The sequence below is a fragment of the Patagioenas fasciata genome, chromosome 15, assembly GCF_037038585.1.
Source record: "Patagioenas fasciata isolate bPatFas1 chromosome 15, bPatFas1.hap1, whole genome shotgun sequence".
NCBI classification, from domain to species: Eukaryota; Metazoa; Chordata; class Aves; order Columbiformes; family Columbidae; genus Patagioenas; species Patagioenas fasciata.
This window is the reverse complement of record NC_092534.1, coordinates 530,109-545,535: the sequence shown is the minus strand read 5'-3', so window position 1 is coordinate 545,535 and position 15,427 is coordinate 530,109. Positions and strand designations below refer to the sequence as shown.

General features: G+C 40.5%; 1 protein-coding gene across 9 annotated transcripts in view; it reads right to left on the bottom strand.

The window, feature by feature from the left end:
* The window catches only part of SNX29 (sorting nexin 29), a 134,158-nt gene extending 119,509 nt beyond the window's left edge, over window positions 1–14,649 (bottom strand). For 4 of the 9 annotated variants that reach the window (XR_011741504.1, XM_071815186.1, XM_071815187.1 and 1 more), the window contains exons 1-5: window positions 10,622–11,829; window positions 8,778–8,842; window positions 7,865–7,917; window positions 4,592–4,716; window positions 1,252–1,432 (exon numbers count right to left, since the gene is read on the bottom strand). Coding sequence is in view for 8 of the 9 variants with exons in the window: in XM_071815186.1 (XP_071671287.1) it covers window positions 1,252–1,432; window positions 4,592–4,716; window positions 7,865–7,917; window positions 8,778–8,842; window positions 10,622–10,637 (440 nt within the window). In the remaining variant the exon portion in view is untranslated. Of the gene's footprint in view, window positions 1–1,251; window positions 1,433–4,591; window positions 4,717–7,864; window positions 7,918–8,777; window positions 8,843–10,621; window positions 11,831–14,208 lie in introns of those variants that run through there. The other 5 variants (XM_071815183.1, XM_071815189.1, XM_071815188.1 and 2 more) reach the window with 3 other exon arrangements.
* Between the last annotated feature and the right edge of the window lie 778 nt (window positions 14,650–15,427).

Genomic DNA, 15,427 nt, shown 5'->3' with positions numbered 1-15,427 from the left:
CGCCCATGGCCGGCATCCAGAGAGGCCCCTGTCTGTCTGTCTGTCTGTGATCCACAGGCCTCAGGCCCTGCATCCTGCACCCAGGTTCCGGTTGCTGTGCAGTCCCGCCCGTGACTTCCGGGGCCTGAGCTGCAGCTGCTGGAGCCGCCAGCTCCGCACACCCAGCTCTGCTGAGTGACGCCAGCTCCACAGCCAGCACTTAGATTGGGTTTGTGTATTTTGTATATATTCTGTATTTATTAGTAGTATTAGTAAACCCTTTAAAACTCTCCAACTTGAAGTCTAAGTCTCTCTTTCTTTCCCCTTATCTTTCTTATCATCTTTCTGATCTAAAGGAAGGGGTGGCGGGAGGTAAAGGGGATAACAGGGAGCGTCTGCCCCAGTTTATTGCTGCCTTGCCTTAAACCTTGACAGCAGGAAAGCTACAGAGGACTGGAACAGATTAAACATGAAAAGGAGGTAGTAACAAGCTCAGTTCTGGCAACAATCTTATCCAGCATATCCATTAATTGATGTAAATTGAAAGAATTTCTTTTTGCTGGATCCATTGGACTCGATCAAACTCAACTGTTACTGATAAAAAAAGGAAAACACTCTGAACTTTCAAAAAGAAAAGGAGCTGAAGATGTATGAACAAAAAGGTAGGATTCAAGTATAAACTTGAGTGCATTTTGCACATCCAAAGCACCTTAGGATTTCACCATGCACAGTAACTTCTTGTCAGTAATTCTGTAACAAGAAGGTCCACAAACTGAAACACAACCACTTCCAAGGGACCTGCAGCTGCCTATTGCTTGGCTGCTGGAGCCTCTCCTCACAGGATGGGCATCTCCACAAGACAACTTGCGCTGATCACCGGGTGTGATCAAGTCTGCAGTTGTGCACTACTGAATGGAACAAGAGGAGCACCCCAAAGCACGGTGTCCAGGTCCCAGGGAGGAAAACTGGTGAAAGAACAGGGAATGGAGCTCAGAAAGAGGATGGAGATGAAGTTGAGGATAGAAGCACGTATCCTCACATGCTAGCGTGACGCCAGTGGCAGCTCACAGGCTGATATAGGCACAAGCCACTACCTTTGGCTGCCAAATTTTCAAACCCACACAAAACAGAAGTATGAGATTAAGTGGCTTCACTAGCACAGCAATTAATAAGGTGTATTAATAAAGCTGTGGGTTTTGGTTGTTTGGGTTTTTTTTAATCTCAGTGTTTCATTTGTCAATACACTTCCTGCATCACCAAGATACTGAGTACCTGAGTCGATTCTTATCTGCAAGCAGCATATGAATGTATCTTTCCAGGGAATGTTCATTTAATGCACAGCGCAACCAAGCTCGGCCTCTACCAATATCTGTAGTAATTGTCTTCAGAGAGTAGAAGCGCTGCAGTTCATGTTTGTTCAGAACTTCCTTCACATAGTACCAGAACACTGGCTCTGGAATTAAAAAAAAAAAACTAAAATCACCCAAAAATGCTAAGCTCTTATCAGAATGCATTTCCTTGCAATTTTATAAAACAAGCAGGTAATGTTATATAACTTTGAACAAAGGTAAATCATTTACCATCTCCTTATAATTCTCCAGTTAAACAGGTTATTTATTTCTGCAGAACTTGGGCTGCTTAAGCACTTAGAATTTTCACCTCATTGGAAAAGCCAAACACACACCGAAGGATTCTGTCTTACATTTTTCAATAGAACTCACATTTAAAAGAACACTTAAGTGAGTCCTTCATCCATAGATCAGGTTCACACATTCAGCTGGGAATACATTACCTAAAGGAAAAAGGTTCTTTAGAACTCTGTCTTACTGGTGATGGTGAAATGTTAGCAGCTCGGTCCAAAGGAAGAGGCAGCTCCACAATTGGCAGACATGCAAATGACAAATTCATCTTACTTTAAAAAATGGAAGTGTTCCATTTAGAGGGCAGCGATACCTCTTTCCACTAAAATACTTTCCTTGCCCTGTCCCCAAACACAGATAAAAAGGTTTTCTGGCAGTTGCCTCAAATTTCCCAAATGGAGCTAACAAAAACCTACATCAGTAATTATAAGTATCCAAAAAAGCATCTGTAAACGAATAACGCTATCCTACAGTTACAGCATCAAAGCATGTACATTAATCTAAAGCAATATGCAGCACCAGAACTACTGAAAAATTTAAAAAAAATAAGCAACAAAGACAAAATTTTGCTTCAGCCTGCAGAAGAGAAGGCTGAAGAGGGCAACCATCTAACAGCGATGCTCCGGTGCCTACGAGGAGTCATCCAGAAGACTGATCAGCTACGGTATTGTCACGTAACCTTAACTGAAATTAAATTACGAGACTCTCATATTGTTACAAACTAAAGGCAGAATACAGTTCTATTATTTGCTGGTTTTGTTTAGATTGCTGAATATAAGATTAAAGGAGCTGTGTATGCCTGCAGTGACCATGCCACCAATCGATACCTAATCACACTGATGTTAGGAATTTGTTTACTTGAGTATGTATTTTTAACATTAAAATATTTTAAATAGGATTTTAGGTCATAGTTCCACAGAACTACTACTAGAGCTTTTATTTAAAACATTTATTTCCATTTCAGGAAAACAATGTAAAACACTGAAGCTCTTAGATACAAAATCATGCCGTATTTCTTACAGCCATTTGAAACTACAGTTTGCCACGAAATATCTGTAAATTTCAAACAAGAACTACCGCTGAACAATTTTCTTTTTCAACTGTCAAAGCTTGAATGCATAGCCTAAACAGCAGCATTCCACCCTGTTGATGAAAAAGATGACACCTGTGATTACGTTTGACAGATCCCTCTGCCTCAAAGTGACAAAAATAAAGAAGTGCTTTGCAACTCCTTTCAGTGGGAAAAAAAAACAGGAAAAAAAAGAACACCCACTGTACTTCACCAGTTCACCAAGATAAATGCCACAGAACCCAGCTATTTCCATTAAAAAATAAAGCTTCTCAGTCACTCTACAGCATTAAATTTGCTGTGAAGCAGCAACGTTTTTGTTCTCAAACTTCCATACATTGCTTAAGGTTCCTAAGGAGTAAAAATGATGTTTTCTTCCTTCTTCCATGCCCCAACCACAGATAACTTTCCCAACTTTCTCCTCTTCCTCCACATCATCTCACTGAGAAGCCCTCAAATAAGACACATACACACAAACATACAGCTAAATTGTTACTAATTTCCCAAGTATCAGAGACGCACCTTTATACACCTGACCACCAAAAGACAGGATCAAATATTTTATACACCCTTCATATTACCAATAGGCAAGAAATTTTAAGAATTATATGTAACGTCTTCAAATTTAAAGACACGTTATTTGCATAAATCGGAGAATGTGTAAAAGGGGAGAACATTCTCTACCCCAAAGCGTAAGACTCTCGATGGCAAGCTGGGGAGATAAAAAGCAGATAACCACATCAGTACCGATTAAAGAGATGGAAACTACCCAGAGGCTGAAAGAGACCACAGAGTACCTAACTCCCAACTACACACACACCAGAGCGGAAAAACGCACGCAGAAGAGCTGAAATATCTGTAATGATTGTGTAAACAGCGGAATTTTTACTTGTTCATACAGAATCCACAAAGTGTCAAGTCCTTTATTTTGCCCTTATTAGGCAAAAGAGGCAAACACGGGACACGTGGCAGTTTCTCTAAAACCACAGCTATTTCAGCTGCCCGGCTACCTGAGCCTGGGGGCTCTGACCCATCAGCAGGAAAGTCGGCAACCAAGACCCAGTATTTCAGGAAACAAGTCCTTTGTTACAGCAATTTAAAAACACCATCACACCAAACTACACATTTTGTGTTAATGTGATATCCATTATACGCAGTCGTCTGGTGGAAACGAAAATTAGGGCTGGAGGTCAAAATATATTAACAATTCTAGTACCACTGAATGTATTTTTAAAAAAAAGCTCAAAGCCCCACTATGTATTACATGTTACACTTGACAGTTTCAAATGCCAAAAAGGAACTTCTTTATATTGTGTACAATGTTCAAGAGAAAAGACACTGTATGTCAAACTTCCCAACAAAACTGATGGAGATTAACACCTTCATACACTTTTGATAAAAAACCAAGGGAAACTTCAAGGTGAAGAGAAGGCAACAAAAATGAATGAATCCTCTCTTTAAATGTGGAGAAAGTAATAAAATTCAACCCAACCAATATAAGTAATATAAGTTTTATTTTTAAAATGACATCTATACTTAGAACTTAAACATATCTGATGCTATAGAATATGGTAGTTAAAGAGCAAAGATGAGGTTAAGAATTCAAATGTCATAGTAGAAAATTAACAGCACCATCACACAATGTTTATCCCTACCAGAACTCAAAGATACTGTTCATGATGGAACTGTAGGAAGTGCAGATTTCCAAACATCAAAATTTCTAGAGAAATTTCATATAAAAGTTAAATTAGATTAAAAAAGCAATAACCATTTGCACTGCTTAATGTGAGTCCAAGTATTGAGTATGCTACCAACAGTCTGCAGTTTCTATAATTTAGAAATTGTACCACATGTTTGCATTTATCAACTGTTTAAAACAGAATAGTGATGATTAACAAATTACCTGTTTCAGTTTTACTGGAGAAACCCGCTGCCTGCTTGATGGCTGCTGCGGTTAGTGCCAGTCCTCGGCTTCTCCTTAGACCGTGCTGCAACACCGCTTCAAACTGAGCGCACAAACAAGTGACTCTGCAACACAGTTTTTAAAGAAATCATGTAAAAAAAGCAATCAACTATGTTTCCATAGAGCAGGTTTATTCCAAATCTCTGAATAGAAAATGTAAAGGTCAAGCATTATCGTATGTGTAGTGAAAGAGCCCTTGTGTGCATTCATTTTGTTATCTGCAAATGGTCTGACCCACTCAGCCCCACAGCCTCATCATGGCCAAAGCTGGGACGCAGTTACATTGAGGACAATTGGCCATCCAGCGGGAGAAATCATCCTCACCTGTTCTCACGGTTCTCAGTCATGTTAGTTCAGCTGCAGATTACCTACTCTTCATGGATGTAATTACATTTTCTTAAATATGCTTTGTACTACCACACGCAATAAATGATTTTCTGAAATTATGCCACAACTTCCTATACAATTAATAGACAATTTTCTTAAGCCTAGGAAAACAAACATATATTCTAATGCCCTTCAGAAATCCTAGGCCCAGGAAAATAAGACATATGTGGGGTTTTTAGGAGATATGTTGAATCTTCAGGTTTTGGTGTTGTTCTTCACAATACTATTTATAAATTTCCTTTTTTTTTTCTTTTTTAAACATAATCCAGTTAATAAAACAATTTCCATACAAATAGAAACACTGTAAAACCAGCAAAGTTTTAAAATTCAGTCTGCCAAAGGGATATTATTGTAACCTACAGGGAATAGTAAGGCTTAAGATAAAACAGACATGAATGCCACCTGTTGTTCAAAATCTTATTTCCTCTAAATTCTGGTTTTGGCATTAAATAAACAGTACTTTAGCTTTGAGCAAGTTGTCACCTGGTTGCCAAAGCCAATTACTAAAAGGAAGGACAGATACTTTAACTAAGCTCAAGCAAATAAAAAACCCAGTTGAAGGAATGGCGCAGGACTCTGCTCAGGCGTTCCAGAAGTACAGACTACAGCACGGAGTTCTGTTCAGGGTCCCAAAAAAGCACAGGAGGAGCACTGGCAGAAGAACAGGTATATTTACTAGAATTGCCCTGGACAGAAGATAGTTTAACACATAATGCTTTCCAGTACATCTATGTTAGGAAAACCTTACTTTGTTAGGAAGCCTTTACTACTAAAGCACAACAGAATTCAAACAATACTCAAGATGACTATGGAGCAGTTGTGATTAATTTTTACCAGCCTGCTGCTGTTAAAATGGAAATTTCAGCAGACACGTGAGCACCCCAGGACAAAAAAAAAAAAAACAACAAAAAAACAAATCTACTTGACCTTTTCAATTCAGAAAAAGCAGAACAGAAAGCAGGTGCTGTGAAACAGCTCGTGGTGTTAAAAATCCACACGCACCGAGAATCACAGCAAGAAAACCGTGCAGCGTTTTACAGGAAAATGTAGCCAGTAAGTAAAACAAAATTTTAAACTGATCAGGTGTTCTACAATGCCCACCATACGTAGTGTATTTGCCAGATAGCGTTGTGACGGTGTGTTGAAGAAATACAGAAAAGCATAGAGAAGTCTTGTGCGCACAGACATAGTAGAACTCTGAACAATTAGAATCTCAAAGACAAAACAGAACACTGGGAGAACAAAACTTGGAGAATCCTGGATTTTACTAGACTTTTAGCTAAATTCTCAGACTATCCTCTTTTTCAAGATTATCTCACAATACTTAGCATAGTAACAACCTCAAACACCATGGCTTTTTTTTTTTTTTTAAAAGCTACTAATGCAATTTCCACTTCCTTTTTAATCCTGAACCTGCCTAGCTATGATCCATTATTCACAATGTCTACTGAATCCTAAAAAAATATTTATAAGTAAAATTTGGCCAGCATTATATCCTTGGCATCTTAACTCCGCTTATCAGAAGACAAATATTAAAGGGCATCACTGACGTGATCAAGCAAACTGAGCAACAAAGCAGAAATTTTAGATCCAGAGAATATGCTCTACATAGGAGGTACCTCCTTCTAGCTGAGTTTACACAATCTACTACAAAGGCGAATATCATCAATACATTGTCTCACATAAGCTAAGCAGTAAAGATAAAATGCAGACAGGTTTGCCCTTTCAGCCCTTGTTGCTTCTTCCTCCTATTCTGCACCTCCCATTGCTTCTAGCTGTGTCATCTTCCTCATCTTGCAGCAACTCTGGCATTCACCAGGTATTTTATTGACTTAACTCATATAAATGGCAGAAAGTTATCATTTTGGATTATTTCTTCTTTTATTAAATCAATTCAGAGGACTGGATGATGACCAGGTATTGCTTAAAGGGTAGTGGAAGGCAGCGGTGCTGCAGTCAGGGACCCTGAGGAGATACCAGGGCCCTCACAGCCCTTCGGTACCAGGGAACTGCTACGTTGGCTTTCCAGACGTCGTGAACCCACATGCTCAAACACGTTCTTAAAGACCAAAGTGGGAGGGGACTGGAGAGAATTTTGGCATCATACATAAATGGTCAAGAGATAATTAACTTCTTCCCAAAAGTCAGAGTCAAACTTCAAGTACATAAGAAACAGGACAACAGACAACTGCATTTGATCCTCGTGTTTTATTTATCCAAGATTCTTCAATAGGACAGATTCTGAGAAAGACACAATAGGTTACAAAAAGCACTGATGTCTGTCCACCAGTCCTCTTCTTAGAAGCCTTAGAAAGCAATGTGCTATATCCAAGAACAAATGCAACTAACAGGAACTAAATGATACTTCTAACTTACATTAATAAAAAGGAATACCTCTTGTACAGAAAAAAAAAAAAAAAAAGAAGAAAAACAGGTTTAAAACATGTCTGGAATAAGAAAAAACGAGAATAAAAAGGTTCTTAATGCCTACGCGTTAAACACACTTGACAGAGGTGTATTAGTAATAAATATGCATTCATTTGAAAAGAGGTTTTAGGGAAGACAAGTTCTCCCAATCTCATGGTCAGACTTCAGAATCCAATGCTTTGTCAGGAACTCTGCAGCCACTTGAACACTTGTAACTCCATACAGAAGAACACTCCTTGTTAAGTATCAAATTTGTAATAAAATTCAGAGTCCCATTTCAGTGTATGTGTAAACAAAAGAAACTGGGGTTTTTTTGAGCATGTCAAGTATTTTGTGTCGTGTTCTATGTTGTTATAATACATAATCCAAGCATGTGGAAAGTTTCTTAGACCAGTTTACCTGCTATCAGAGTCTGAAGCAATTTCTTTTCTTCCTCCAAAGCGTATTTGACACTGTAATAAAAAGATTTAAAGAAATTTTTGTTACACAATATTCTCAATATTCTGAAATATTTCCGTATAAGAAACAAAGTCATAAAAAAGGAAGCAGCACAAAACAAAGTACTGGCAAATATAGCCTGCAAACAAAGTGCTTTACAGCATCACGTTTCACTAACAGGCTATTCTTGCCGTTCAAATACCTTCTTACTAGCCAGAACAACACACCTGCAGGTCCTTCAACAAACTCAGAATGGAGTAAAAATTACTACTTTTGAGTTTTAAATGTACACCCACAAAAGCAAACACTGCTCCTATTCAGTTCAGTGCTACAATTACAGAAGAATCATTCTTTAAAAACCATATCAGTGGCTTACTTTTGAGGCATGCTTTTGTCTCCCAAGCCCTCCTAAATTGAATCCAGCCTATGAAATTCTACTTGCTGAACTTCATGTTGATTCAAGATACATACATACATTGATAAATCCCATCTTGTATTTTATCGATTCACTAAAATTCTAGTGTAAAGAAAAAAAGCTGCTTCTGTAAAATGTTAACCAATTTAGCTTTTGCAGCACACTACATTTAGTTCAGCCATATAAGTATTACAAATATATATACTAGAGAATATACTTTTAAAATATATATTTATAATATGTATGAACATTACAAATATAATCTGTCAAGAGCAAGAATTTTAAACAAATACTGCATAATAGTTGATTACTCGCAGACACAAAACCTCAGCGGTACTGTGTGAAAGACAAAATTTCTCCTGTGTCTGGTAAAGAGGAGAAAAAAGGGCACAAAGGGTTCCTGCTGGTACTGACAACAAAGAGAAAGTATCCTACGGAAATATGTATTGAATTTCTCACCTGTTTAACTGCATCCAGTAGCCGTTCTAGAAGAAACTGTCTTTTAGTGTCATTGTTCTGTGAACCTGAAATTCAACAAAATTATATCATTTTAAAATACAGAGGTTTTTAAGAAAAATACATTTGAGACAATACCAGGGCCCTGAAAAGTTCCTTCCCATGCCAGTTATCCCATTAACTTCATTAACGTATATTCTCTAAGTAAAATGATGCAATTTCAGCCTGTGTTTTGAAGTTTCAAGTATCCTTTCTCTAATATGCAGAAATACTGTTTGAAATATCATCTAGGGTCCTACTTTAGTAAGATTTTTGTTTCATGATATAAAGTATATTGCAGCAATACCAGACATAGTATAATTGTGCATAATCAGCGCAGCTTCACCTCGTTTCTCAGCACAACTACCCATGGGGCCATACTGCAATAATGGAATTGACCTAGTTTAAGACTTTTTTTTAAATGCACATTTTTTTGTTGGTGATTGCATTAGATGTATGATGGGGCTCGCACTGCAAACCCAGAAATGTTCACACCGGGAAAACTACCAGGGCAAAATATCATCAGCGCACAAGAGAAGAACGGCAAATGAGAAGGAGACAGCAGGAACATCTTCTGACTGCAGAAAGGGTTCTAAGCCAGGTGAACAGAGAGGAACTGCTAGAATAAATTGCAGCATAGTTCTTCCTGATTAACAGCTATAAAATCTAGTTTGTTACTATACAAGCAACTACGCAAGACAACCTTTAGTTTCTCAGTAATTTAAACAACAAATACCATAATACTCTGCCTGTCAGAAGCATGAATATGTGCAAAACGTATTTTTTAATTAACCTACATCACCTCTATCATTTCTTTATTCTTTATTTCTCAGTCAGAATATTCTTCAGAAACCTCAGTGGCCTCTCTGGAATTAAATTATTTCTTTTCTTCTTTTCCTCTCAAAGAACAAACAACTAATAGAGGCGTAAACCGAAAGCCAATTATCGAAACTTTGCATGAACAAGTTCCTCCAGATACTGAAAATCAAAAACCACACGATAAGCTCTCTAGTAAATAGGGATGACATCAAAGATCTATGTCTCTTCCCCATGCTGTCCCACACTGCGAGATCCCAAACCCAGAATCTCCTGTCTTCATCATCCAAGTAGTTTGCTCCTAAAACTGCAGGAGGGGACAGAGTTTGTCCTGCCAAAATTATTCTTTGTTTCATCTTAAATATGGGATCAGGAGAAGTAAAAAGCCACAGTAAGTCTATGATAGACAACACCAGAATAAAGAAAACAACAGGAAAAATGTGCCAGTGTAGATGCTGGCTAAGTAAGCTTCACAATGCTTATTTAGCTGATTACAGTGGATTTTCAAGAAGTTCTGCTTCCGAATTTGAACTCTGGCTCAAACTGTGCAGACACATGATGTCCAAGGTTTGGTTCTGTTAGGCAAATACTCTGACACGTGAATACTTGGGTGAAGATGCAAACTATGTTCAATGATAATAAAGGACTCCAGAAACAAACCCCACACCAAGAAGGTTTCCACTTCCAAACAACTACGCCAGTTATGCCACTGTGAAGATAAGGTTAAATTCATATGATCTCTACTACTCCACTTCGTGCTCCTTCAGAGATTACTGTTCTTACCATGCATAAATTGCCAAAAAAAAGGAGAGACATGCCAATGCATCTACATGCCTTGTAATAAATAACATAACTGTAACATACGGAAAGCAATTAAATCCCAACTTTTAGTATAACCCTTCAAGCACAGTAACCTTGAATATACACAAACTTGCAGATTTCTGTACTGTCTCAAAACTAATTATTTCTACAGTCTTATGCTACCCACATACCTGCGAGAACAGGCATAATGCAGCATTTCTCTTTATATGAACGGTTTGAGACTACTTAATAATTTTGGAACCTGAAAAATATCTATCAAATGAAAACACTAAGTATGCAAGTCAAATTTGTCTTCCAAATACAATACATGTTAGTTTTTAAATTCACATCTCTTTGGCATCTTTGTATCTATATGTTAAAACAGAAATGGTCTGCAACCAGATACCAGACTGTGAATAACATTAAAAAAAAGCATAAATATAAAAAACCTATGGATGATCACTGTGCTGACATTCTAAAACACTAAAGTGTGTGATAACAAACAGCCTTAAATTTACATAGACTGAGTGCAGCGTGAAGAGTGAGGGCTGGCTGAGGTTTCTGTTCAACGCCTGCCTTCAGAATTCACCTATTGCTGTGCATAACACAGAAGCGTTGCAGGTAGGAGAAAAAGAATATTCACAAAGTCTAACACTTTTTAAAAACCAAAAGACCAAGCTGTGTGCTTTTTCAAGCCGCGGATATATTTTTCTTTGTAATAAGCCTAGAAAATGTAGTGTTATTTAGCAATGTTTTTGTTTCAAGAAGATGGAAGGTAGAAATAAATCTCTACCAACTCTATTTAAGATTTTGCTCTTTTACAGTCTTTACTTTCTAAACTAAGTCTTAAAAAAAACCCAGAGATATTTTCAGACAAGAGCACCAATTAAGTGTCATCAACTCTAGCTGATCTAAGGACTAGCAGTGTACTACAAACTGACCAAAACACCCTTCTACTGACTCAGAATAGTGGTAAAAACTACAGTAATACACATACAAATGCAAAGCATCCAATGCATCAAAACAGCATTACTCAGGAAAAAGGGGCTATATTTAGACTATTGCAAGAAAAAAGGAAGTTTACACAAGTCTAAAAATAATGGTGAAAACATGAGTATAAGGTTGCAAAACTAAGAAACTTAGAGACATCACCATCTACTGAGCCAAAAAGAGTTAAAACCAGGGTCAGGTACCGCACCTGCCTCTGGGACCCTTGACATATTTTGCTGTTCACAGTCACGCTTTCCTGGTTTTAAAACAAACTGCTCTCCATCCCCTGACAGTAACATCCACACCTACCGCAGAAGAAAACCCACTATGCAAGTAAAGGAAAGCGGGGCTTTCAACCAATTCTTTACAGATACAGCTCTCTTCAGCACCACATGTAGAATATAGGTTAAAACAAACGAACAAATAAATCTCAGATTGCTCTTACATACTTTTTGAAGTCTTGTGTGCAACATTTCAGACTGAAATTCCTTCTGCTTGCTCTAGTACGGGTTCTGAGGATACAAGCTTAAGATAAAACAAACACAGACCCAACTGAAATACTACCTTGTACCACACTATGATAATTCTACTGCCTCCTCCTCAATTAGACACATTTTTATGTTTTTTGAAACTGTCATTAAACAAGTGACACCTCTAATTCGTTACAAGTACATAAATCCAGAATCCTTTGAAGTTCAGCCTATTCAACACTGTTCAATAAAATATGAGTATGTAATCAGTAAGTAGCATTAGTAATATTAAAGTAATGCTCAAATCAACAGCAAGTCACCTTCACAGCATCTAGAAATACACTGTAGCTAAAAAATACACATTAAAAATAATTATAGTCATTAGGGAAAGAGGAGGTTCTATCTATATGTTAGGAACAACCCTTTTAGTTTTAAGGGCTAAAACTGGGCAGGGAAATAACTGTAGAGTGCTGTTACAGTCACTAAAAAAAGGACGTGGTTAAACCTGACGATAACATTTGCCATCTCCTTTATCAGAAACAAACAGGATAATAACACACATTTCTCTTTCCTGATCTGTTCCACTTACATTATTCTGGAAAAGTCCCATACTCTATAACAGTGAAAAAACAGTGTTCTTTTCACTTGCTGTCCAATTTAAATCGTTGGGAAAGTTGTACAGGTCTTGGCAAGGGCTGCACGTGGAGAGGTCTGCCATGCACCTGAGCCACCTGCCTTAACGTCACCTTAGCCACTATCCTAGTTAAAGTAATTGTTTTCTCTCCTCATAAACCTGTATATCTTCATTGTTAAACAAACAAAAAAAAAGATAATTAAAGGTATTAAAAATAACTGCATGATGACATGTTATACTCTAAGAGGTGCCACCGTGGCTTTCGAGTCACACCATTCCAACAGAGCTCCCCAAGATGATTCTCCTGGGAAGACTTAGGCTCAGATTTGCACAAATTTGCACAAAGCTGGTCCTGGTCTGAATTCATCATTGAAGGACTGAGGTTTTCCATATGAAAACGCTGACGCTTCAAAACTTCAGAACCAGGATTTAGTCTATATCATGTTAAAATCTGAAATGTGAGAAACATCATTTTCCCATGGTTTGAAAGATTTGGTTGTGACTTGCATTTTTCACAATGCTAATTAACAGTTTTCTCCACAATAACATTTTTTTTCCCCTCAGCTCTTCTTCAATAAAAATATTTTGTTTTATTCTTACCACAAAGGTGAGAACAAAACAGAGAAAGATACAACTGAAGTGTTTTAATTTTCATTTTTTGTTTCATTTTCGGAAATGACCGCTATCCATAAATTGTGTAGCATTTAGTTACTCCCGTTAACTCTTCAATTTTTTTTTTTCTTACTACCTTCAGCAAGAGCTCTCACCATGTATTAAACCAGGGTGGGAGAAAAACATACCATCTAATTTTCAGGTGCAGTGTTGTCTGCAACTTCCATTACTGAAGCTGTATAAGCAGAACCATGAAAGCATTTACTAAAGTACTTCACTTCTTAAAGAAAAACCCAAACAAACCATTGCCAAGGTGCTTTAAGACATGCTAAGTATATATTTGCATGAAAAATCTATTAAAATTTCTCACTCCATCCTACAAAATCCCTCTCCGTGCCACCCCATTCAAGTCCTAAAGTTTATGGGTCTCAATTCTCATGCAAAGCTTTGAACTACAACCCCTCCGGAGCAGCTCGAACCCCTCAGGTCCGTACACACACCACTCGAACGCATCCTCCCGGGTCAGAGAAACAGCGATACACCTCAAACACTGCAAGGGGCCGCTTGTTCCACCTGCCGTGCCTCCCACCAGCTGCACGTTAGTGAGCTCCTGTTATTTTTTTGCTATTATTTTCTCTTGGTCGTCTGTTTTCGCGGGGACCTTCGCTGGTATTTCGCAGGGCCGCGGGACCGCAGACCCCGCCCGCCCGTGCCGTGTGACAGTGTCACGCCCAAGGGCAGGCGTTAGGGACTGAGAGCGAGGTGAATCGCCACTCTGGGGGAGTCGGGAGCCCAACTGAGGGGCGGGGAGCGGTGGCGCAGGGACGGCTCAGCTCTGCCGCGCACTGCGGGGCACAGAGGCCGAAGTCCCCCGTGCCTCGGCACGGCCGCGGCCCCTGCGGGGACAGGCGGGGGGACAAGGGGCCTCGGCCCGCGGGGACAGGGCTACGCCGGACCAGCAGGAGCGGAGCGGCGGGACCCCCCGGGCGAGCTCTGCCCGCGCCCCAGAGCCCCGGCGGCCCCACCGAGCCCGCGCTGGCGGCGGAGCGGCCCCGCTCGCCCCCCCACTCACCACTCATGGTGGCCGCGGGGCCCGCGCCCTCCGTCCGCTGGACCCGGTCCCTCCTCCCGCACAGCCCAAAGCTGGGCCGGCCAGCGCACACACACTCCGCCCCGGAACCCCGCCCCGGCGCCCCGGAAGGTAAACACGGCCCGGCGCGGCGGCCCGGCCGTGCGGCAGAGACCCCGGCCCGGCCCGCGGGTCCCCTCACGGGCGCCTGCGGCGCGCGCCGCTCCCGGGCACAGGCGCGAGGCTGATCGGCTCCGGCCCAGGGCGGCCGTGGCGCGCGCCTGCCCGCAGCGAACCTTCCGCGAGCACGCGGCCCTGGCGGGAACGCGCGATCCCTCCGCCTGCCCCCGGCAATGAGTCCGCGAGGAGCGGGGGAGCTTCTGACAAAGCGAGGAGGAGAAACACGTTCAGTGCTGGCAGACGTGCGGTGTCGGCTGGGAGCCACGCGTGGGTCATGTTTCAAAGAAAACGGCACCCGTGCAAAACAAATGGCAAAGCCCTGAAGTAGTTTTCTGAGGTGTGGAGGCGCCACTCGCTCCCCCAGCGGCGCCGGCCCGGCGCTGGGCGCGTGCCAGCAGCTGCCCGCGCAGCGCAGCGCAGCGCAGCCTGCTCTGTAACGGGAGTTCCTAGGAAAAGTAATAATGATGATTTTAATAGCTCTGTTGGTCTATTTTAGAGCTTTTGGCTATGTGTGGCCAGACCCACACAGGTAACTCATAACCGGCCCACACTTCGTGGTCAGCCTCCTGTTCACAGATTTTGTGCAATAATTTACTACCCTTAAAACATTTTAATTCATTATGTATGTGAGAACCTGAAATAGAAAGTTAACTACAAATAAAAAGATCGTTGTTGCTTCTGTTGTGGTTTCCAGGAATAAAATTGGCCTAATATGAGGAAAGTAACATTAATGCGTGGGAGGCAAGGTGACAAAAGGACACTCCTAATTTTACGAGGTAGCCTGGCATGACTCTATCTAATCAGCAGTCCTTGTATATGTAACAAGGGTAACTGAGAAAATAAGTAAAATAGAAAGAAATCTTTATGGAATATAGTCTGCAAAACACTTGGCAGTTAAAGGCAAGTCTGCACCCCCAGGAAATCCCCTGGGACTGCAGGTACAGCCCCCTGGTGGGACCCAGACCTCCCATCAGAGCAGGGGGACACTCCGCGCCCCACCAAGCAACTTATTCATCATTACAGGGGCCTATTTTAAATTACC